Source organism: Gorilla gorilla, chromosome 1 (assembly GCF_029281585.2).
Source record: "Gorilla gorilla gorilla isolate KB3781 chromosome 1, NHGRI_mGorGor1-v2.1_pri, whole genome shotgun sequence".
NCBI lineage: Eukaryota > Metazoa > Chordata > Mammalia > Primates > Hominidae > Gorilla > Gorilla gorilla.
This window is the reverse complement of record NC_073224.2, coordinates 224,428,029-224,450,858: the sequence shown is the minus strand read 5'-3', so window position 1 is coordinate 224,450,858 and position 22,830 is coordinate 224,428,029. Positions and strand designations below refer to the sequence as shown.

Below are 22,830 nucleotides of genomic sequence, written 5' to 3'. Positions count from 1 at the left end.
TGTTCTCTGCACGCCCCAACACAGGTGGACCTCCCCCACACGGCGATCCAGGAAGCCTCCAACAAGAAGAAATTCGAGGATGCCTTGAGCCTCATCCACAGCGCCTGGCAGCGGAGCGACAGTCTCTGCCGTGGCCGAGCCTCCCGAGACCCCTGGTGCTGAGGCAGAGCTGGTTGGCGTCCCTGGTGGGCAGGAAAGGAAGGCACGCCAGCCGGCAGGCACACTGTCACACGGCTGTTGTCATGCTGTCGGGAGCCTACAGCCCACCCCTGCCCTGGGCGGCAGAACCACCGAGTGTGGCTTAAGACAGGGTCCCTCCACTCCAGGGATCCAGATCAGGTGCCCAGCACCCCTGGGCATCCTGCCCGACAGGTAGCGAATGGAGGTCGCTGGGGGCAGAGGGTCCGAGCCCCGTGGGCTCTGCGGATGCACGCCCTCCTCCCGGGCCTCCGCCTCAGTCTGCAGAATCTCTGCCGAGTGGCACTGAGAACACCATCCATCTAAGCACGAACAAAAGAACTAGGAGGGCGGGACCCCCCTCTTCCTCTCCTGGGTTGGGGGCTGGGGCCCTGAGTGCCCAGCCATCCTTGTTCGTGTTTGAACACTCTCCTGGCCACGTGGGGAAGCGGGAACACGGGGTGTCTGCGCATGCTTCCTCCTCCTAGCTCCATCACTGCGCACACAGCTGCCTGCCTCGCCAGATGCAGGGGGGCGGGCAGCCCTCCCTGGCTGCCAGGAGGTTCTGCATGCCCACAGTCCTGCCCTGCCTCTCCCCTCAACCCGGCAGTGCCTGTAGCACCGAGGAGCAAAGGGGGTGGATGGGGGGCTTGGAGAAGGGCGGAGCCCACCAGCCTGGCATCCATGTTGACATCTTCTGACTGTCCCCTGCTTGGCTGGAGCCAGGCCCTTCCCTAGAGTTTCGTCAAGAGCCTCCTGGGGAAGGGGTCAGGTGGTTTGGGTTTTGTTTTTTTAAATAAAATAGACATGTTATATTGCCAAGGCTTGCCGCTGGCCCTTTTTGAGCAGGGTAGGGGAAGGGAGCTCTCTAAATCCCTTGGGCCCTTTTCTGCAAACCTTCCTCCATCATCTGCCCTGTGCCTGACCCAAGGGACACACGGGACATGCAGAACCAGATCAGCCACAGCTGCCCGGTGGACTCACTGTCTGCAGACCCTCAGGCCCTGGGAGTTTCTCGGCCTGACCTTTGCCCTCCGTCCTGTTCCTGTTTGCTGCAGCAGCCAGGGGAGGAGCAGCCACCAGCTCAAGCCCCAGGGCACGTCTGCACTGCCGCCCACCATCTGCAGCCCACCCCGGGGCAGGGCGCTCCTGCCTCCACAGCCCCGGGGGTGAGTGCCCAAACCCAGGAGAATCCAAGCTGTCCTCGCTGCCTCTTGCTGCGCCGTCCCCTCCAGGGCTGGCCAGAGGGTGACAACCCTGCCAGGCCGGGAGCCTGAGGCCTTCAAGCCACTCAGCATTGCTGCCTCAAGGGCCTGGGAGGGAAGGGGTGGGCCCTGGGAGGTGGGTGTGGGACTCCAACTCGGGTGGTTCTGCCTCTAGTTTGGGCTGGGCCTTGGGTGACTGAGGGTGGCCTGGCAGGAGAGAGCTGTCTGGGGGCAGAGGCCAAGGTGGGCATGTTGGTACCGGCCCCAGCCTGAGCAGACACACCTGACAGCTGGCCCAGGTGGCGTTCTCTTCTCAGCGGGTACAAAGGGCATCCCAGGGCTACTCTGTGTCCCACTGGCTGCCTGGCCATTCCTGCAGGGAGCAGCAGAACCTCCTGCAGAACCTCCTCCTGCTGGGGGAGCAGGAGGAGCTCCCCCAGCAGGAGGGCAGGCCTGGCAGCAAGTCCTTACCAGCCAAGGTCACTCCTCAAGTCCTACTCACCCAGGCGCCCTGAAGTCCTGGGAGCAGTGAGGGGGGCATAGGAGCCAGAGGCAGTGGGGGTGGGGGTGAGCAGGCGATGCGGGTGCCTTTATTGGGTGCAGCACTGACCTAGGCACACTCTTCTCATCGCCAGTCCTCCACAGAACCTTCTGGAGTGGATGTCAGTATCTCCATTTTACAAATGAGAGAAACTGAAGCTCTGAGAGGAAGTGACTTGCCCAGGGGTCACACATAAGAGCCATACCTGGGATTCCAATCAGCTCCCCAGGGCTCCAGAGCCCTTCTCTGCTTCTGACCCTGCTGAGCATGGGCCTATAGACGGTGGGAGCCAGACTGAAGACTGAGTCCTGGAAAGGGGAAGTCAGTCACCAGGGGCACATCGGGGCAGGGTGGGGCAGGGGCGGAGTTGGCCGTGTACCCCATGCCAGGGACCTCCCAGTCACTTGCCCCCTGCCTAGGGCTCTGCCAAAGCTGGACAGGCTAAGCCAGAGGCAAGGCAGGGGTGCCAGCCCTTTGCCCAGGGCCAGAGGGAGGCCAGGAGGAGGTGCCTGGGCTGGTTGGCACCTTCTCCCTATCCACGCTCTCCCTCCAGTCCCAAGTGACCTTTCCCCCAGATCCCAGGGTCCAGGCCCGCCCTCGGCTGGCAGGTGTGGGCACAGAGGCAGCTGGGATTGGTTGCAGCTGGCGGAGGCGCATTCCAGGCTCCGGCAGATCGCTGGAACAGCTGAGCAGAGCAGGTGGACTGCTGAGATAGACCAGGGACACCAGGCAGCCACAGGCCTGTCAGACCAGGACCCTTACCCTCTAGACATGGCCTCGGGCCCCTGCAAACCCCAGCCCCGTAGCCCTGTGAGGTTACAGACAGCCTAAACGCCACCACCACAGGGCCTGTGCTGTGCCCCTGACCCGGGCACAGAAGGCCACTGGCCCGGAGGCCATGGAGACGGTGCCCCCAGCAGTGGACCTGGTGCTGGGTGCTTCTGCCTGCTGTCTGGCCTGTGTCTTCACCAACCCCCTGGAGGTGGTGAAGACGCGGCTGCAGCTGCAGGGGGAGCTGCAGGCCCGGGGCACCTACCCACGGCCCTACCGTGGCTTCATAGCCTCTGTCGCTGCTGTGGCCCGAGCAGACGGGCTGTGGGGCCTGCAGAAGGGGCTGGCTGCCGGCCTTCTGTACCAAGGCCTCATGAACGGCATTCGTTTCTACTGCTACAGCCTGGCGTGCCAGGCTGGCCTCACGCAGCAACCAGGTGGCACCGTGGTTGCGGGAGCCGTGGCGGGGGCACTGGGAGCCTTCGTGGGGAGCCCTGCTTACCTGGTGAGTGGCTTGTCTCCATCCTCCACCATCTCATGACCCAGCTCCCGCAGGGGCCCTGCAGCCTCCAAAGGCGGGGCTCAGTGGACCTGGGTGGGGTGGGGCAGCTGGGGTAGGGCTGCTCCCTGGAACATCCTAGCCCAGGCCTGGAATCTGCCCCTTGGCCCAGGGCCTTGCTCTGATCCATGCTCCCCTGGGGTCCCTGCCCCACTGGTCCTGAGCCAGGGGAGGGGGCAGAGGGTGTCAGATGTGCTGGCTCAAATCCTGGCTTGGTTACTTCTCTTCCCGCGTGGCCTCGTGTACGATAAGAATAAAAGCTACCCTTGAGGGCCTCCTCCTCGTGTGCACTCTGCAGGGGCGCCTCAGGGCCACCCAAAACAAATAAAAAATTAAAAAATGTTTTGAAGAAAGCTACCCTTGGCTGGGTGCAGTGGCTCACGCCTGTAATCCCAGCACTTTGGGAGGCCGAGGCGGGCAGATCACCTGAAGTCAGGAGTTTGAGACCAGCATGGTCAACATGGTGAAACCCTGTCTCTACTAAAAAGTACAAAAATTAGCTGGGCGTGGTGATGCATGCCTGTAATCCCAGCTACCGGGGAGGCTGAGCCAGGAGAATCGCTTGAGCCCAGTTGGCAGAGGTTGCAGTGAGCCGAGATCATGGCACTGCACTTCAGCCTGGGCAACACAGCAAGACTCTGCCTCAAAAAAAAAAAAGAAAAGAAAGAAAGAAAAAAAAAGCTCCCCTTGAGCAAAGGCTCGCCTTGTCCTTGGCTGGTGCTGGAGAGTCATTGTCTCACTTAATCCTCAGAACAGCTTTCCAACCGTGACAGAATTGAGGCCCAGAAAAGGTTAAGTAACTTGCTCCAAGTCACACTGAGACGCAAAACCCAGGCCAACCCCAGAGCTGCACATCAACCCTATTTCACTTGACCGCTAAGCTTCAGGCTCGGGACCATGGAGCTGTGAGTTTCAGGGGCACGGGGGCAGGGCGCCCTCAACACACACAGCTCATCCTGGCTCTCCCAGGCTCCATCCCCACACCCGTGTCCTCTCTGCTCCCATAGATCAAAACGCAGCTGCAAGCCCAGACAGTGGCCGCAATGGCCGTGGGACACCAGCACAATCACCAGGTGAGGCCTGCCACTCTCAGAGCTCCCTGGGGGCATGGATTGGGCATGCTCCCAGCCTAGGCAGGGGTAGCCAGTGACCCCGTGCCCTCTCCCCACAGACTGTCCTGGGTGCCTTGGAGACCATCTGGCGGCAGCAAGGGCTGTTGGGGCTGTGGCAGGGCGTTGGTGGGGCTGTGCCCCGAGTCATGGTGGGCTCAGCTGCCCAGCTGGCCACCTTTGCCTCTGCCAAGGCCTGGGTACAGAAGCAACAGGTGAGGAGCTGGACACCTGTGCCTATCCACAGAGACACACGGGACTGAGGGGGGCCACCTGCCTCCTTCCACACGGGGAAGACCAGGGGGTGGCAACAGATGGGGCCCTGCCTCTGCCCTCAGAGTCGTGACTCCGGCCCTTGGTACCAGCAGGAGTGGGGGGTCAGCAGTGAACCCCAAAGCTGAGAAGGAGCTCAGGGTGGCAGGGCTGGGGGATGGCTGGAGGGGCCACATCTGCTCCCCTTTCTGTAGCCCTTTTAGCCCCTGTGTGGTAGGAAGCCGGGAGGGCACGACGTGGGTGGGTAGAGGGCTGTTGCAGGGATCAGCACCTATGCCATCCCCACAGTGGCTCCCTGAGGACAGCTGGCTGGTGGCCCTGGCTGGGGGCATGATCAGCAGCATAGCCGTGGTTGTCGTCATGACTCCCTTCGATGTGGTCAGCACGCGGCTATACAATCAGCCGGTGGACAGAGCTGGCAGGGTGAGCAGGGGCGGGTCTAGGGGAGACCGTGGGGAGCTGGGAGCACCCCCCAACACACACACACACACACACACTCTCACACACTCACACTCACACATGCACAGCCAGAGACACGCAGATACAGGCCAGGTATGCAAACACATTAACTGGGCTTGTTTGCTGAGCCCCCGGGTCCCAGGCACGGCTAAGCACTTTCACATCTGGATTTTATTCCATCCTTATAATCACATTCATCTTCCTGATGAGGAAACTGAGGCTCAGACAGATCAACTGACTTGCATGAGTTCCCCCAGCTGGTAAGGGGAGGAGCCAGAACTGGAATTCAGGCCTGATCCCACAGCCTTCCCATGGCACCGCAGCCCCACAGGTGTGTCCAATACAAAGGTGCTGTCCATAGGGTGTGTGGGGGTGAAATTGACCCATGTGCCAAGATGTGGTGCCAGCCAGGGCCTCATGGCCCCTGTAGTAACACTCACCCCATGTCTTTCCCCAGGGCCAGCTCTATGGGGGCCTCACCGACTGCATGGTGAAGATCTGGCAGCAGGAGGGCCCCCTGGCACTCTACAAGGGCCTGGGCCCCGCCTACCTGCGCCTGGGCCCCCACACCATCCTCAGCATGCTCTTCTGGGACGAGCTTCGGAAACTGGCTGGGCGGGCCCAGCACCAGGGCACCTAGACGACGGCCCTCACCCCCACGTCCTGACACGGCCGGCACTTGGCCGGAAGTGAGGGCCTGCTCCAGGACAACTGGCTGTCCCAGGGCGGGCCATGGGCCCAGGCCCTGCCAGAAGCCCCGGGAGAGTGTGGACAGCTCTGGTCCATCCAGCCCCTTGGCCCACCCAGAGCCAGAGCATCCACTTCAAGTTACCACCCATTCTGTCTTCCAGACAGTTCTCTTCCTTCTCGGTACTGCGTACTGGGTCACCACATCCCAGAGCCTTGCTCAGTTATAGCAACTGCTGCGGGTGTGCACACGGCATAGGCCCAGTAACTTACATACATCGGCTCACTTAGGCCTCAGACAGCAGCACGAGGCAGGCACTTTTACTTCTTTTACCATTAGAAAGCCAAGGCCTAGAGTGGTGGTGGGCTTTGACCACAGCCACACAATTTTGAAGTGGCAGAGCCAGGACTGGAGCTTAGCCCTGCTCACCCTAGACCTATGCACTTGACAAGTGTGTGACTGTGACAGGCCCATGGGCCCGGACTGCCCATAAGGGTCACTGTGCCATGGCAAAGGCTGGGGTGCACCAGGAGGCTGTGGCGTCGTCACCTGCCTTATTTGCTGGAGAAGCTGTAGCAAAGAACCACAGACTGGGCGACTTAGACAATAGAAATGTATTTTCTCACAGTTCTGGAGGCTGGATGCTGGAGACAAAGGTGTCAGTGGGCTGGTTTCTTCTGAGGCCTCTGTCCATGGCTTGCAGATGCTGCCTTCTCTCTGTGTCTGCACATGGTGGTCCCTCGATGTGCGTCTGGGTCCTGATCTCCTCCTCTTATAAGGACACAAATCATGTTGGCTTAGGGCCCACCCTCACGACCCCACTTTAATTTTTTTTTTTTTTTTTTTTGAGACGAAGTCTCGCTCTGCCACCCAAGCTGGAGTGCAGTGGCACGATCTCGGTTCACTGCAACCTTGGCCTCCTAGGTTCAAGCGATTCTCCTGCCCCAGCCTCCTGAGTAGCTGGGATTACAGGCGTGTGCCACCACACCCGGCCAATTTTTGTATCTTTAGTAGAGATGGGGTTTTGCCATGTTGGCCAGACTGGTCTCAAACTCCTGACCTCAAGTGATCCACTGGCCTTGGCCTCCCAAAGTGCTGGGATTACAGGCATGAGCCACCTCACTTGGCCCAATTTTAACTTAATTATCTCTGTCAAGAGCCTGTCTCCATATACAGTCACATCCTGAGCTACTAGGGGGTAGGACTTCAACATGCACTTCTGCAGGGGCCACAGTTCAGCCAACATCATCTTTTTTTTTTTTTGAGATGGAGTCTCGCTTTGTTGCCCAGGCTGGAGTGCGGTGGTGCAGTCTTGGCTCACCACAACCTCCACCTCCCAGGTTCAAGTGATTCTCCTGCCTCAGCCTCCCGAGTTGCTGGGACTATAGGTGTGCGCCACCATGCCCAGCTAATTTTGTATTTTTAGTAGAGACAGGCTTTCACTGTGTTGGCCAGGCTGGTCTTGAATGCCTGACCTTGCCGCCCGCCTCGGCCTCCCAAAGAGCTGGGATTACAGGCGTGAGCCACCGTGCCTGGCCTCAGCCAACATCATCTAAGGGCTCTCACGGAGGGCCTCCCAGCTGCCCGCCCTGTGGGCATTTGCACATATCCTGACAAGCCTGAAAGAAGCTCTGGGTGCCCATTGTTCAGTCCAGGTGCCCATTGTTCCCAGGACTGAGGCCCGGGAAAGGGAAGCGATGTGGCAGGGCCAGCAGCAGACCCTGGGCCTTTCTCTAGACTGAGCACCACTCCCCATGGGTGTGCTCTCAACGCCGCACCGACCTTCACACTGCAGAGATGGATGCCAACTCCCTGGCAGGGGCAGGACTGCTGCCAAGCAGCCCCACCTGCCCTCCCAGCCACACCCCAAGTCTGTAAGGGCCGCTCCCAGGAACACCTGCTACTGCACACTCCAAACCAATAAAGTTTTATATTTTGTTTACTTCAACGACCCTCCTCTGTGGTGAATCTCAGTCTCCGCCATCCCTGACCCCCACCTTCTGCTCCCTCTGCCCTTTCTGTTTGTGAAAGCAGGGTGGGAGCCGTGGTCCACCTGTTCAGCTCCGCCCTGCTGGACCCAGGTGAGGCCTGCCACCTAGTGGACCCAGGGAGGAGCATCAGGAAGGGCGGCCCCGGCCTGTGGGAGGAGAAGGCTCAGGCAGGCTCGGGCTGCAGGAGATTCCACACCGAGTCAGAGCCGGAGGCTTTGGGAAGCTGGAACCAGACCTTACAAAAAGCAGGCAGAGCTGACCTCCTGGCTGTGGGGGAAGAGAGCCCCAGACCTCAGGCTGAGAGGGCACAGCTGATCTCTGGCTATGGGGGGATAGAGTCCCTACTCTCAGACCCTGGGCTGAAGGGTCAGAGCCCACACTTCAGGCTGCAAGAGGACAGGACCCACACCTAAGGCGGGGCAGGACAGATGGAGCCTGGGACTTCGAGGGGGCATTGGGTGGTTCAAGCCCTCAAGGAAGATTGCTCTTTTTTTTTTTTTTTTTTTTTTGAGACAGAGTCTTGCTCTGTTGCCCAGGCTGGAGTGCAATGGTGTGATCTCAGCTCACTGCAACCTCTGCCTCCTGGGTTCAAGCCATTCTCCTGCCTCAGCCTCCCGAGTAGCTGGGATTACAGGTGCCTGCCACCACGCCCGGCTAATTTTTTGTATTTTTAGTAGAGACAGGGTTTTACCATATTGGTCAGGCTGGTCTCGAACTCCTGACCTTGTGATCTGCCCACCTTGGCCTCCCAAAGTGCTGGGATTACAGGTGTAAGCCGCTGCGCCTGTCCTCCCTCAAGGAAGATTTCAAGTAAAGTGGATGCCAGACTTTAGCAGGGACAGAGACCAGAGACCAGCCCAGAGACACCTGTCCCTTCACCCCACACTGCCCAAATCGGGAGCCCGGGCAGCAGCTGGCTCCAGGCACCCCGTGTGCCTGGAGCTGGGACCTTGCCCTTCTGGGTCTCGAAGGGTTAACACCCCTGGCTCTCCTCCCCTCCCCTCCCCTGGGCCTTTGACCCCTCCCAGCCTCTCTCCTTCCCTCCACTGACACCTTTGCCCCCTCCCAGCCTCTCTCCTTCCCTCCACTGACACCTTTGCCCAGTGACGTTGGTCTGTCCTTGCGCAGACCTGGCCGGAGGCTGGGGCTCCTTCCAGGGCTGCCATGTTCTCTCTTCCATCCCTCCCCTCCTGGCTCCCCGGCCTCCCCTCCCTCGAGAGGGGCTCTAGCCTCCTCGACTCCCTCCTGCAAGGTGAGCACCTCGCCCCATTCCTGCCTTAGCCCCGCCCCCTTCCAGCTCTTTGCAGTGCAGGGTGGACCCCACCCACCTGGTCTCCCGACACCCCTGCCCCTTGGCCGCCCCCTCTGACCCTAACAACGAAGCCTGCCCTCCTAACACCCCTGCACGCTGCCTCCCTTCCTCCCTCCCGCCCTCTCAGGCCTGATCGGGGCCCTTGGAGTCTTGGTCCTGAACAGCCTCCTGAAAGTTTACTTCTTCGTGGGCTGTGCCAAGTGAGTGCTCACCTCATCCCCCCAGGGAATGTGGCTGGGGGCACGGGGACCCCCACCAGGGGTCGAAGGTGGCAGTTCTGCACCCCTGCCCACACCCATTCTGTCCCCACAGTGACCCGCAGCGGCGGCCCGAAAAGGAGCGGCTTCGGGCCCAGTGGGCCTCCCTGGAAACGGTGCACCTGGCAGGGCTGGCCCTGTTTCTGACGGTCGTGGGGTCCCGGGTGGCTGCCCTCGTGGTGCTCGAGTTCTCCCTCCGGGCCGTGTCCACGCTGCTGTCCCTGGGCAAGGTGAGGCCTCCGGGAAGGCAGTGGGTGGATCACTCCCCAGCCCAGGGCCTGGACTCACCCCCGGAATGTGGGCAGCGGGGCCCAGGTCCAGCATCCCAGCCTCTTCGCCGTATTTTCCATAAGACTGAGAACAGAGGCTGCAGGTTGCGCCCTTGGGTTTGGTTGCTGAAGCGGCCACACTCACAGTGGACACAGTCCCAGTCCCAAGAAGACAAGAGCAACAGTTTCTGTAGATCCGGCCCCCCAAATGCCAGGCCCTGCGCCGAGTGCACCGTGTGCATCACGTAATCCTCACAGCCACAGGGGTAAAGGTTTGCTCTGATTCCCCATTTCACAGATGGGGAAACTAAGGCTCAGAGAGTATGTGGCTTGTCTATGGTCAACAGATAGAGTCAGGCTTTGGACCCAGGTCTCTGAGACTCTGAACCACCACCCTTCAGCTAACAGATGGGCCCCAAGTACTAAGACGTGATTGAAGGCCGGGCGCGGTGGCTCACGCCTGTAATCCCAGCACTTTGGGAGGCCGAGGCAGGCGGATCACCTGAGGTTAGGATTTCGAGACCAGCCTGGCCAACATGGAGAAACCCCATCTCTAAAAACAAAAACAAACAAACAAAAAAATTAGCTGGGCATGGTGGCGGATGCCTGTAATCCCAGCTTCTTGGGAGGCTGAGGCAGGAGAATTGCTTGAACCCAGGAGGCGGAGGTTGCAGTGAGCGGAGATCGAGCCACTGTACTCCAGCCTGGGTGACAGAGCAAGACTCTGTCTAAAAAAAAAAAAACAAAACCCATATGATTGAAATTAAGGTGAGAGATGATCCCCTAGGGCTTCATCTGAAGCCGATGTGGCCCCTTCGGGAACCATCCCCAAGGTCCCTTCAGGCTCCGGCTTCCTGCGGTGGGCAGCACCTGTGGTGAGGCAGCCCCCACATCTCGGCCCCTCTTCTGCACTCCCCACAGGGCTCCCAGGGCGCCGCCGAGAGGCTGCAGCTCTACCTGCTGTGCCAGTACTCGCTGGGCTGCGGGCTGACCTGTGGCCTGAGCTTCCTGCAGGAGGGCGCCCCTCACCACACGCTGAACCTGCTGCTGAGCCTCGGGCTGGCCACGCTGCTGGGCCTGGGTGCCCGGCGCCTCCACCGCCACGTCTGCCGCCTCTACGAGCTGCACAGCAGCCAGCGCTACTGTGGGGTGTGCCTGGGCCTGCTGGCCCATGCACACGGCCTCCCCCAGCTGCTGGGCCGTGCCCTGGCCATAGCCTTTGCCGTGGGTGACCTGGCAGCGGTGGCCCTCATCAACCAGGACTTCCTGACCACCTCGGAGGCCATGCGGTTCTGGACACCGCTCACCATCTGCTACACGCTGCTGGTCATCTACATGCAGGGTGAGCGCTGCGGGGCCCGCTCCATTCAATCCACGCATATCCCTCTGTCTGGGTCAGGCTCCGGGGAGGCCGACAGCCATCAGCCCTCACTCTTGCCATCCCAGAGAGCCTGGTCAGGACAGAGGCTGTGTGGCGGGGGCAGTGCAGAGAAGCAGCATGTAGTGGGCACCCTGAGGGGGTAGTCTTTAGATTGGGCTTTGAAGGATGAGCAGGAGATCCCTAAGAGAAGCGAGGCAGGGAAGGGAATCTTGGACAGAGAGAACCGCATGTGCCAATGCCCAGAGGGGAGAGAGGGCATGGCCGCGCCAAACAAGCCACAGGAGTCCAGTGTGGCTGTCACCCCAAGGGCACAGGGAAGGGGTGAGGCTGGCCAGGTTCGAAGGGGCCTGTTGGAGGGCCCTCAACAGCCAGGCGGGGAAGTCTGATGAGAGGCTGCTGTCCAAGTTTGTTTATGTTTTTGTTTTGTTTTGCTTTTCTGTTTTTTGAGACAGGGTATTGCTTGGTGGCCCAGGCTAGAGTGCAGTGGCACGATCATGGCTCACTGCAGCCTTGACCTTCTGGGCTCAAGTGATTCTCCCACCTCAGCCTCCCAAGTTGTGGGGATTACAGGCACACACCACTATGCCAGGCTAATTTTATTTTTTGTAGAGAAGGGGTCAGCTGGGCACAGTGGCTCATGCCTATAATCCCTGCACTTTGAGAGGCTGAGACAGGCAAATCACTTGAGGTCAGGAGCTCAAGACCAGCCTAACCAACATGGTGAAACCCTGCCTGTACTAAAAATACAAAATTAGCCCAGTGTGGTGGTCCGTGCCTGTAATCCAGCTACTCAGGAGGCTGAGGCACAAGAATCGCTTGAACCCAGGAGGTAGAGGTTGCAGTGAGCCAGGATCGAACCACTGCACTCCAGCCTGGGTGACAGAGAGCGATTCTGGAAAGAAAGAAAGAGAGAAAGAGAGAGAGAGAGAGAAAGAGAGAAAGAGAGAGAGAGAAAGAGAGAAGGAGGTCTTGGCTGGGCCTAGTGGCTCACGCCTGTAATCCCAGCACTTTGGGAGGCTAAGGCAGGTGGATCACCTGAGGTCAGGAGTTTGAGACCAGCTTGGCCAATGTGGTGAAACCCCCGTCTCTACTACAAATATAAAAATTAGCCAGGTATGGTGGCAGGTGCCTGTAATCCCAGCTACTTGGGAGGCAGGAGAATTGCTTGAACCCGGGAGGCGGAGGTTGCAGTGAGCCAAGATCGCACCATTGCACTCCAGTCTGGGCAACAGGGGCGAAACTCCATTTCAAACAAACAAACAAAAAAAAATAGAAGGGGTCTTGCCATGTTGTCCAGGCTAGTCTTGAACTCTTGGGCTCAAGCAATCCACCTGCCTCAGCTTCCCGAAGTGCTGGGATTACAGGCGTGAGCCACTGCGCCTGGCCTACTGCAGGGGTTTTTTTTGTTGTTATTTTGTTTTGTTTTGAGATGGGGTCTTGCTCTGTCGCCCAGGCTAGAGTGATCTCGGCTCACTGCAACCTCCAACTCCTGGGTTCAATCGATTCTCCTGCCTCAGCCTCCCAAGTAGCTGGACTCTGTCTCAAAAAACAAACAAACAGACAAAAAAACGGGGCCAAGCATGCTGGCTCATGCCTGTAAACCCAGCACTTTCGGAGGCTGAGGCAGGCAAATCGCTTGAGGTCAGGAGTTCAAAACCAGCCTGGCCAACATAGTGAAACCCCGTCTCTACTAAAAATACAAAAAATTAGCCAGGTGTGGTGGTGGTGAGCCGAGATCGTGCCACTGCACTCCAGCCTGGGCAACAGAGTAAGACTGTCTCAAAAAAAAAAAAAAAAAGAACAGAAGCCGGGAGCCTGGCAAGGAGGCTTCTTGGAAAGAGGAAGGTGGTTGGGCACAGGTGGGTCCATGGGGGTGGCGAGAGGTGTTCAGCTGGGAATGTGCTTAGCAGAAGGAGTTGCCAGGGCTAACTGAGGGACTAGAGGCGGGTGTGTGGAAAAGAAAGGAGTCAGACCGACTCCTGCCACTGCGAGGCTGCGAGGCTGTGGGGCTCTGGCCTGGACCAGTTGGAGGCTTGTGGGCTGGGCAGTGAGTCCTGGAGGCAGAGCACCTGGTGCCCTGCAGATACTCGGAGCAGGGGTGGGGACCAGGAGGATGTGATGGGAGGAGGGCTGCACGGGAGGGGAAGGCTCATCCTGTGGAGGGTGGGTCAGGGAGCAGGGAGGTCCAGTCCGGGGTGTGGGGTTGGACGGTGACAGGCACCCACATCCCACAGAGGAGCAGCGGCAGCACCCCGGCCTGCAGAGCCAGGTGCAGACGGTGCTGGTACGCATGGGCGGCCTCTTCGTGCTGCTGCTGACTGTGGGTCGCTGGCTGGACCTGCTGGGCATCCTCATCTCCCTATTGGGCGAGCTCTGGTGTCTTGTGGGCGTCCGCACCCTGCTTGACCTCTGCCAGATACAGGTGGGCACCCCCATCCCATGTGTCCCCCAGACAATGAACCCTGCTTCAAACAGCCCAGGAGCCTCAAGAGGCTCAAGTTTAAGAAGAGCCAGCTGGGCACGGTCACTCACACCTGTAATCCCAAATACTCAGGAGGCTGAGACCTGAGAATCACTTGAACCCAGGAGGTAGAGGTTGCAGTGAGCCAAGATCTTGCCACTGCACTCCAGTCTGGGCAAAAGAGTGAGACTCCATCTCCAAAAAAAAAAAAAAGACAGAGCCAGGGTGACTTCCCTTGGGGTCAGGGGCAGAGGGAGCTGGAATCACCTCTCCCACCCTCTTTCACCAGGCCAGGGCTGTCCTCCAGGTCACTAGCACCCCCCACCCTGTCCACAGCCCTCTCCAGCAACAACCCAGAGGCCCAAGGGGGATGAAGTGCCCGGGTCACTGGAGGCCCGAGGCCCGCAGGGGGATGGGTGAATGAGTGGTGTCATTCTCAACGCTTTTCCTCAGGATTTTCCATCCCAGAGGCCTCCGGTGTCAACACCAAGCCAGCCCCTGCCCTCGGCACCCCAGTCCCAGAGTTCGGCCCCCTCTTGACCTGCCTCAGGGAGGATCTGGAGTCTGTCTCAAGCCCACCAGCCTGATCTCCGAGGCCTTGACCCCAGGGCGATGCCTGGAGGCAGAGTGGCAGAGCTGGCCTCCTGCCCAGAGCTCAGCACAGGCCCTGGGAGCCCCGAGAAGGGAAGGCAGGATTTGGGGATGGGAGCCTCTGGAGAGGGGACACCTGGGGACCCCTGGTTGAACCCTCTTTTTCTTGGGGTGGGCAATGATGCAGCCTCTCAGACCTGCCTTCCTGGGCAGGGGTGGGGGTGCATCCTCAGGAGGGCTCCCCCTTTACTGGTCTCCCTTCCCTTCTCCATGAACAATAAAGACGATGACTTTCTCAACCTGTGCTTAGAATCACGAACAAACAGAGGCCAGGCGTGGTGGCTCACGCCTGTAATCCCAATACGTTCGGAGGCTAAGGTGGGCAGATCACCTAAGGTCAGGAGTTCAAGACCAGCCTGGCCAAGATGGCGAAACTCTGTCTCTACTAAAAATACAAAAATTAGCTGGGCATGGTGGCTCATGCCTATAATCCTAGCTACTGAGGAGGCTAAGGCAGGAGAACTGCTTGAACCTGGGAGGTGGAGGTTGCAGTGAGCTGAGATTCGTGCCACTGCACTCCAGCCTGGGTGACAGAGTGAGACTCTGTCTCGGAAACAAAACAACAACAACAAAGAATAATCACAAACACAGAGAGCGGGAAAGAGGCTTTTCTGAGGCCACACAGCTCTTCTGGCAGGTCCTGGGATATGTGCCTCAGGCTGGCCTGGGCTGGGTCCCCTGGGGGACGTGGCTCCTTGCAGACTGAGCAAAACCATTCTGGGTAAAGAACTGGGTAGAGTGGTGGGGGGGCATGTAGTACCGTAGTACCGAGGTGGCTGATGAGGTGAGGGGACGGGGGGGATGGACACTTGGTCTGGCACCCACCTGCAGTCTTGGGTGGATAGTGGCCATGTCCTATCCCATCCCAGGCTGGGAAACAGCTGAAGGACACACAATGCTGACCAGGCCTCTGCTGGGTGCTCTGTGGTCCCCAGCCCTAACCCTGACTTCTTGAAGGCTATGAGCATCCTTCCCATCTCAGCCCATTCAGGGCCCAGCTCAGGAAGGCCAAAGGGTTGGGTACCAGCTCCTCTGCCTACTCTCTGTGTGACCTTAGACAAGCCACTGCCCCTCTCTGAACCTGGCAGAAGAATTACCACTGCATGCTGGGTGCCTGCCATGTGCTGGGTACTTTCACCGTTTCATTTCATTTTGACATCAGCCCCAAGAGGCAGGCACTGTTATCCCTTTTTACAGAGTCAGAAACTGAGGCTCAGAGAAGTTAAGTGACTTGCTCAAGGCCGCACAGGCATTAAGTAGCAAAGCTAGGATTTGAATCCAGGTGGCCTGGCCCCCACAGCTCAAGTGCTTTGAATGCTCCCTGCTACCCTCTTCTTGTTGAAAAGCTGGGTCCAGGGAAACTAACAGAGATGAGAAATATGGCACGTCCATTACCGACAGGCTCTGGAATGTGGTTCCAGCCACCTCGGTGCAAAGGAGCCCAGCTCCAGCCCCCAGGGCCCTTTGGTTCCATGGGGATCCAGGGCTGCAATTCAGGGCCCTTTCCTAGCGGAAGCCCCAAGGGGCAAAGGAGCCTCCCGGTCAGTGGTCTTTCTGGAGGGGGTTTGAGAGGCATGGGGGTGGCTAGGAAGGCATTAGGGAGGAGGGGAGGCCTGGAGAGGGCACCTTGAGGATTCCAGGCTCTGATGGGTCCCTGCCTCTCGACAAAGGCACCACACTCACCCGAAGACTGCTGCTTGGGAGCAGGCAGGGGTGACCCAAGGATCCTTCTCGCTCTACGCTCAGCACACCTGGGATACAGAGCAGGCTGCACCCAAGGCGGGGCCGGGTGGTTTCTGCTTATTCCCCCAAGAATGGCCACCCCTTGGACAGCTCCAGCAGCACCCTTTGAACCGTGCTCCTAGCCCTACCACCAGGACAGGCCTCTCATCCCAGGGCATGGTCACTGGGGTTGGGAAAATGCCTATGGAATCCCCTCCCCCAATGCAGGACCCAGTCCACCCCGCCTGGGAATGTGCTCTGTTCCCTCCGGGCAGGAAATGTGTCCCAGTCTGGGAGGAAATGGCTCAGTTAGGTGGGCACAGGGCCAGCCCCTTGCCGGACCCAGACTGGGCTCTGGGTTCCAAGCAGGGGCCAGTGTTTTTGCTGGAATGTGCTTCAGCCTCTGGATCCCTGGCACAGCCTGGGCCCCATTAGGGACAGGGCCAGGAGGGGACTGGACTCAGCAGTCCTTTCCTTTTTATGGGCACAGGGATTGTTTTCCAAACAAAAATCAGGACACGTGGGCTGGAATAGCATTCTTTTCTTATCGAAATATTTTCATGAAAAGACTGACAAGGGCATAAAATGAGCTCACTCTAAATGAGGCATTTAGCAAATCTCCACACCAAATGGAGAAAAATAGGCCTGAAGTCCAGCAGGCATAGGACAATCCAAATTGTATGCTCTGGGCAAAGCATGAGGCTGGGACCAGTTCCCCAAGGGGACCCTAAGAGCCTGACTCCTGGGGCCTGACCACCAGGACCAAGGTTCTAGGGTCAGGGCAACATTGTGCTGAAGAAGTGGGGGACCAGTGTCCCCAGGCCCTGTGTAACGTGGGTAGTGACCCCTGGGGCAGCTGGGATTGGGGTAAGCTGGCCTCCCCATCCTGAGCCCCCTACTTCTGGCTTTTCTGAGCTCTGGCATTTTCTTTCTGAGGACTTGCATTTCTTCACCCATTCACTCATTCAGTGTCATCACTAAATACCTGCGTGGAGCCAGGCATCAGGCTGGCACTGGGGACGCTGAGAGGAGTAAGGGAGGTTCCCTTCCACAAAATGCTGCAAAGAAAAGTAAAGCCGGAGGCTGGGCGCGGTGGCTCATGCCTGTAATCCCAGCACTTTGGGAGGCCGAGGTGGGCAGATCACCTGAGGTCAGGAGTTTGAGACCAGCTTGACCAACATGGAGAAACCCCATCTCTACGAAAAATACAAAATTAGCCGGGCGTGGTGGTGCATGCCTGTAATCCCAGCTACTCAGGAGGCTGAGGCAGGAGAATCGCTTGAACCTGGGAGGCAGAGGTTGTAGTGAGTCGAGATTGTCCCACTGCACTCCAGCCCCGGCAACAGAGTGAGACTCTGTCTCAAAACAAACTAACAGAGAAACAAAGAAAAGTAAAGCCGGGTCAGGGGACAGAGTGACGGGGGCAGAAGTGAGAGAAGGTGTATTTGTTATCTACAGCTGCATCACAAATTACCCCCCAAACTTGAAGAGTTTAAAACAACAGACATTGATCGTCTTGCTCTTTCTGTGGGTCAGGGATCTGGGTGCTGCTGAGCCGAGTCCTGTGTCTCAGGGCTGCTGCCAAGGTGTCAGCGAGGCTGTGGTGTCGTCGTAAGGCCCAGGGCCTCCCTTCTTCCTTGCCACATCGGGCTCCTGCAAGGCACCCCTACAATGCGGCCGTTGGCTTTCCTCAGAGCCCACCAGGGAGAGGGGTGGAGGACAAGTGGGCCCACGCTTCGTGACTCAATGCTGAAAGTGACATCCTATTGTTTTGGCCACAGTCTATCATTGAGGAGAGGTCCCCAGGTCCCACCCACCCGAGGGGAGGGCATGGAGGCCAGGAGGTGGGGATCCTGGGGGCGTCTCAGAAGCTGCCGTCCACGGAGGGCTCCTGTGAGGAGGGGGCATTGGAGCAGACACCTGAACAGAGTGAGGGGGCAACCAAGCAAACAGCAGAGGGAAGAACTTCCCAGGCCAAGAAGACGGCTCAACAAGGGCCGTGCGGCAGGAACAGGCCAGGGCATTTAGGAAGGTGGTAGAGCAGGGCACAGTGGCACACGCCTGTAATCCCAGCACTTTGGGAGGATAAGGTGGGTGGATCACGAGGTCAGGAATTCAAGACCAGCCTGGCCAAGATGGGGAAACCCCGTCTCTACTAAAGATACAAAAATGAGCCAGGCGTGGTGGCGAGTGCCCGTAATCCCAGCTACTCTGGAGGCTGAGGCAGAGAAGTGCTTGAACCCAGGAGGCTGAGGCAGAGAATTGCTTGAATACGGGAGGCGGAGGTTGCAGTGAGCCCAGATCGCACCACTGCACTCCAGCCTGGGTGACAGAGCCAGACTCTGTCTCAAAAAAAAAAAAAAAGGAAGGTGGTAGAGAGGGTGGAGCGGCTGGGCCTGGAGCCCTGGGCGAGGCTATGGACTGCATTGCCCTGAGGGGAGCCAGCGGAGGGTTTTGCACAAGGACATGACGGAAGCTGACGTACACCTTGAGAGGAGTCCTCTCGTGGCTGTTTTCAGAATAGTTTGGAAGCATTTGGAATAACCCAGGTGAGAAGACAGGCGTTCCCAGGCTGAGGGGGTGGTATTGAAGCCCAGGTGGGTTTCAAGGCTCTGGAGTGGACTGAGAGACTGAGGAGGGGTCAGCGCCGCTGCAGCAGAGGGGTGAGGGGTGCAGTGGTGGCAGATGCTGTCTCGGGGGTGGGTTGGGGCGGGATCACACAGGGCCAGGGTGAGGGGCTTGGCATTGTCCCGGAGAGCAGCGGGGAGCCACAGAGGGCTGTGCACAGAAGGGCGTTAGATGCTGCTTTAGTGAGGTGTTCTGGCTACTGTGAGAAGAGGGGATTGTAAAGAATGAAGGTGAGGCATATGGGCCAGGTGTAGTGGCTCACGCCTGTAATCCCAACACTTTGGGAGGCCGAGACAGGAGGATTTCGTCAGCCCAGGAGTTCGAGGCCAGTCTGGGCAACATAGTGAGACCTCGTCTCTACAAATAATTTAAAAAATTACACTTTGGGAGGCCCAGGCAGGTGGATCACGAGGTCAGGAGTTCAAGACCATCCTGGCTAACACGGTGAAACCCCGTCTCTACTAAAAATACAAAAAATTAGCTGGGCGTGGTGGTGGGCACCTGTAGTCCCAGCTACTAAGGAGGCTGAGGCAGGAGAATGGCGTGAACCCGGGAGGTGGAGCTTGCAGTGAACCGAGATCACGCCACTGCACTCCAGCCTGGGCGACAGAGCAAGACTCCGTCTCAAAAAAATAAAAAATAAAAAAATTAGCTGGGCGTGGTGGTGGGTGCCTGTAGTCCCAGCTACTCGGGAGGCTGAGGCAGGAGAATGGCGTGAACCCAGGAGGCGGAGCTTGCAGTGAGCTGAGATGGCGCCACTGCACTCCAGCCTGGGCGACAGAGCAACACTCCGTCTCAAAAAATAAAATAATAAAAAATAAAAAGAGCAAGGCAGATCCAATTTTAAGGACTCCCTTTAGGAAAAATAATACAGAATTGGTATGAAAGTGACTATTTTTTTGGGTGGGGGGGAGAACAGAGTCTCACTGTGTCACCCAGGCTGGAGTGCAATGGCATGATCTCAGCTCACTGCAACCTCCGCCTCCTGAGTTCAAGCGATTATCCTGCCTCAGCCTACTGAGTACCTGGGATTACAGGCACACACCACCACGATCGGATAATTTTTGTATTTTTAGTAGAGACGGGGTTTCACCATGTTGGCCAGGCTGGCCTCGAACTCCTGACGTCAGGTGATCTGCCTGCCTCAGCTTCCCAAAGTGCTGGGATTACAGGCCTGAGCCACTGTGCCTGGCCAAAAGTGACTATTTAGAACAAGGAGAAAAAGCACAACAAATGACTGGAGACTTGGAGATCTGGGTCCTTCTTCTGATGTCTCCCTGGACAGTTTGCTAGGCGTTCTTCATGGACATGCTTCCTGAGTGAAACCAGCTTCTGTCCTTGTCTAGAACACTCTGTAACTCCCAGCAACTCCCAGCCTTCACAGGGGCCATGGAAGTGAGGCCATGAGCATAAGTTTTATTAACTTCACAATAAGCCCACCTTTGGCTAAGAGAGAAGAGGGCAAGACCCACGGGGCAATGGCAGGTTCCAGGCCACATTGTGCTTTAGTAAGGAGGAGGCTCAGGGCTTGAGGGTGCGGAGATGGATCAGCAAGGGCAGATGTTGGGATAGATGCTGCTGGGAGTAGAGGGTCCCAATGGGATGGGGGCTCAAGGAGGGGGCTGGGATCAGTGAGGATTTGGGGCTAGCTGAAGGACCCTACCAAATAAGGGGCAGAAGGGCCCTGACTGGCAAGGCCTAGGGCGAGGAGGGGCCCCCTCAGTCGGCTGAACCTCAGGCCCCTCCTTGGCCTCTCCCACACTTCTCACCCCCTCACCCTGGAGCCTGTGCTGATTTGTTGAGTGGACGGTCTGGCGGTGGGAACCAGCACGCCTGGTCAGAGCCAGTTCAGGCCCCTAAACCAGAGTGGGATTAACGCGGAGACAATATTGTCACAGCCAGGTCTTGGGAAGCTGGGCTCTGCCTGGGTGAGGCAGTGGGACACAGGATTGGAGCCTGAGAGGGGACACCATGTGGCTCTAGCTGTGGCCTGGTCGATTCCCACTTGGCTTTTTTTCCTTTTTTCTTTTTTGGCGGAGTCTTGCTCTGTTGTCTAGGCTGGAGTGTAGTGGCACGATCTTGGCTCACTGCAACCTCCGCCTTCCGGGTTCAAGCAATTCTCTTGCCTCAGCCTCCCGAGTAGCTGGGATTACAGGCGCCTGCCACCACGCAGAGCTAATTTTTTTTTTTTTGAGACAGAGTTTTGCTCTTGTCACCCAGGCTGGAGTGCAGTGGTGCGATCTCAGCTCACTGCAACCTCAGCTCACTGCAACCTCTGCCTCCCAGGTTCAAGCAATTCTCCTGCCTTAGCCTCCTGAGTACCTGGAATTACAGGCACCTGCCACCACGCCCGGCTAATTTTTGTATTTTTAGTAGAGACAGGGTTTTGCCATGTTGGCCAGGCTGGTCTCAAACTCCTGAACTCAAATGATCCGCCCGCCTCGGCCCCCCAAAGTGCTGTGATTATAGATAGGCGTGAGCCACTACACCCAGCCTCATGACTGACTATTTATTTAGAACAAGGAGAAAAAGCACAACAAATAACTGCAGAAATACAATTTTAACTGGTTTAAGAAAGTAAGGACCGGGCACGGTGGCTCACGCCTGTAATCCCAGCACTTTGGGAGGCCAAAGCAGGCGGATCACGAGGTCAGGAGATCAAGACCATCCTGGCTAACACAGTGAAACCCCGTCTCTACTAAAAAAAAATACAAAAAATTAGCCGGGCATGGTGGCAGGCGCCTGTAGTCCCAGCTGCTGGGGAGGCTGAGGCAGGAGAATGGCATGAACCTGGGAGGCAGAGGTTGCAGTGAGCCGAGATCATGCCACTGTACTCCAGCCTGGGTGACAGAGCAAAACTCCGTATCCAAAAAAAAAAAAAAAAAAAAAAGAAAGAAAGAAAGAAAAGAAAAAAGAAAAAGTAAGGGAGCCCATAGTTGTACTCCAGTCTGGGCGACAGAGCAAGACTGTCTCAAAAGAATAAAAAATAAAAAGAAAAAAATGCATTGACTCTGGATGTCTGGTAGTAGGATTGCAGGCATGGCTGGATCCAGCAGCTGATGAAATCAGTTATCTTTCTTTCTCTATCTCTTTGCTCTGCTGTCCTCTGCGGTGGTCCAAGTGGGGGGCAAAAGTGGTGTCAAGCTTGTATTCTGCCAGCCAACAAGCCCAGAGAGCTGATCTTAGAACTAACAGCCACTATGATTGGCTGGACATGGGTCATGTATACACCAGGCACTGAGAGTGGAAGAGAGGTTCTCCAAACAGAAACTGAGTGCTGTTATCAGAATCAGGGGAAGCAGTGCTGGCTATCAGGAGCCATGGATGTTCCTTGGATTCTTTTGCAGGAGAAAGTCACATCCTTCCCTTCCCTTCAGAACTTTGTCCCTCTTACTAAAACTTCTATCCTTTATGTAGTAGGGAGAGCAAAGGAACTCATCTGTGAACACCTACTGAGCACCAGGTATTTTTACCCACATTTACCCCACCAGATTCTCGCTATGAAGCCACAAGGGACAAACCTGGGTTGGCAACCCCTCGGTTGCAAGAGGAAACTGAGGCCCAGAGAGAAGTGATTTGCCCAAGGCTGGCAAATGGCAGAGCTGGAATCACTCCCAGATACTGATGTTACTCACAGCTGTATCTGTGTCCCCATCTGACCCGGCCACCATGGGGGAGCTCCCTTTTCTCTATGCTGCTCCTCTCCCCGCCCTGCCTAGCACAGGGCCCCAACACAGCAGCACCCAGGAAATAAGCACTGGACTGACCTGACTCCAAGCAGGTAGGGTGGAAGATGGAGGATGGAGGATGGAGGAAGGAGCTGGGAGGCCCAAGGGGCTTCCGAGGCGGTCTGCCAAGCTGACCTCTGACCTTTAAAGCCCATGTTTTCCCTTCTGCCCCCTTTCCCTGGGAATATTTGTCCCTATTCTCACACTGGCTCCTCCCCATCTCAGCTTAACCCTCACCTCCTCAGAGAGGCTTTCCCCCAACACCCCACACCCACCCCACCCCCTTTTGTCTCAGACCCCTTGTCCATTCCTTCATAGCACCTTTTACTATTGGTTATTGTTATGTTAATTTGCTTTATGGTTTGCTCTACCCAACCTCCCTGTAAGGACTGTGGGGACAAGGACTGATCATGTCTGATTTGATCCCGTCGGCTCCTTGACTCATGCATTACACACAGTAGGTGCCTGGTCAGTGTCTGCTCAGTCAAAGCTCTCCACTGTGGAGGTGCCACCCCCACCCCGGCAAGCAGACTTGCCCTCAAACCTCTCTTCCACCCCTTCCCTGCCACTCAGGGTCTCAGCTGCCACCATCCTAATAGAAGATTGAGCCCCTTGCCTGCTGGGGCCATCTAAGGGAGAAGAAAGCCG

At 57.6% G+C, this 22,830-nt stretch overlaps 3 protein-coding genes and 1 long non-coding RNA gene across 6 annotated transcripts in view; 3 read left to right on the top strand and 1 right to left on the bottom strand.

Moving 5' to 3' along the window:
- The window catches only part of PLEKHM2 (pleckstrin homology and RUN domain containing M2), a 50,272-nt gene extending 49,273 nt beyond the window's left edge, over positions 1-999 (top strand). For both annotated transcript variants that reach the window (XM_031011832.3, XM_031011827.3), the window contains one exon: positions 25-999. In XM_031011832.3, coding sequence (XP_030867692.2) covers positions 25-162 — 138 coding nt within the window. In that variant the 3' untranslated portion in view covers positions 163-999. The remainder of the gene's footprint in view (positions 1-24) is intronic.
- SLC25A34 (solute carrier family 25 member 34) lies at positions 985-7,730 on the top strand. 2 transcript variants are annotated; one of them, XM_055385210.2, is made up of 6 exons: positions 985-1,346; positions 3,097-3,199; positions 4,261-4,326; positions 4,425-4,577; positions 4,924-5,058; positions 5,552-7,730. In XM_055385210.2, exons 1-6 carry the CDS (start codon positions 985-987, stop codon positions 5,732-5,734), a joined length of 1,002 nt encoding a protein of 333 aa, XP_055241185.1. In that variant the 3' UTR covers positions 5,735-7,730. The 2 variants fall into 2 exon arrangements, with proteins under 2 accessions (XP_055241185.1, XP_004024771.1); XM_004024722.5 differs by having other exon boundaries at positions 1,232-3,199.
- On the bottom strand, positions 6,382-16,248 carry LOC134757844 (uncharacterized). The gene is made up of 2 exons (XR_010132382.1): positions 15,788-16,248; positions 6,382-6,553 (listed from the first exon to the last, which is right to left on the bottom strand). It is a non-coding gene; the product is annotated as an uncharacterized lncRNA (long non-coding RNA).
- On the top strand, positions 8,830-14,343 carry TMEM82 (transmembrane protein 82). The gene is made up of 6 exons (XM_004024721.5): positions 8,830-9,025; positions 9,213-9,285; positions 9,398-9,572; positions 10,533-10,953; positions 13,227-13,414; positions 13,907-14,343. The coding sequence occupies exons 1-6, from the start codon at positions 8,938-8,940 to the stop codon at positions 13,991-13,993; spliced, it is 1,032 nt and encodes a 343-aa protein (XP_004024770.1). The 5' UTR covers positions 8,830-8,937; the 3' UTR covers positions 13,994-14,343.
- Positions 16,249-22,830: the final 6,582 nt, after the last annotated feature.

What these genes read in the sequence shown, in the direction of transcription:
- SLC25A34 (XM_055385210.2), top strand. Translation starts at nt 985, where the DNA reads ATGTTATATTGCCAAGGCTTGCCGCTGGCCCTTTTTGAGCAGGGTAGG. An exon ending in TGGGGAGCCCTGCTTACCTG is followed by an intron (nt 3,200 to 4,260) that starts GTGAGTGGCTTG and finishes CTGCTCCCATAG; the next exon opens with ATCAAAACGCAGCTGCAAGC. An exon ending in GACACCAGCACAATCACCAG is followed by an intron (nt 4,327 to 4,424) that starts GTGAGGCCTGCC and finishes CTCTCCCCACAG; the next exon opens with ACTGTCCTGGGTGCCTTGGA.
- TMEM82 (XM_004024721.5), top strand. Translation starts at nt 8,938, where the DNA reads ATGTTCTCTCTTCCATCCCTCCCCTCCTGGCTCCCCGGCCTCCCCTCC. An exon ending in TTCTTCGTGGGCTGTGCCAA is followed by an intron (nt 9,286 to 9,397) that starts GTGAGTGCTCAC and finishes CTGTCCCCACAG; the next exon opens with TGACCCGCAGCGGCGGCCCG. An exon ending in CGCTGCTGTCCCTGGGCAAG is followed by an intron (nt 9,573 to 10,532) that starts GTGAGGCCTCCG and finishes CACTCCCCACAG; the next exon opens with GGCTCCCAGGGCGCCGCCGA.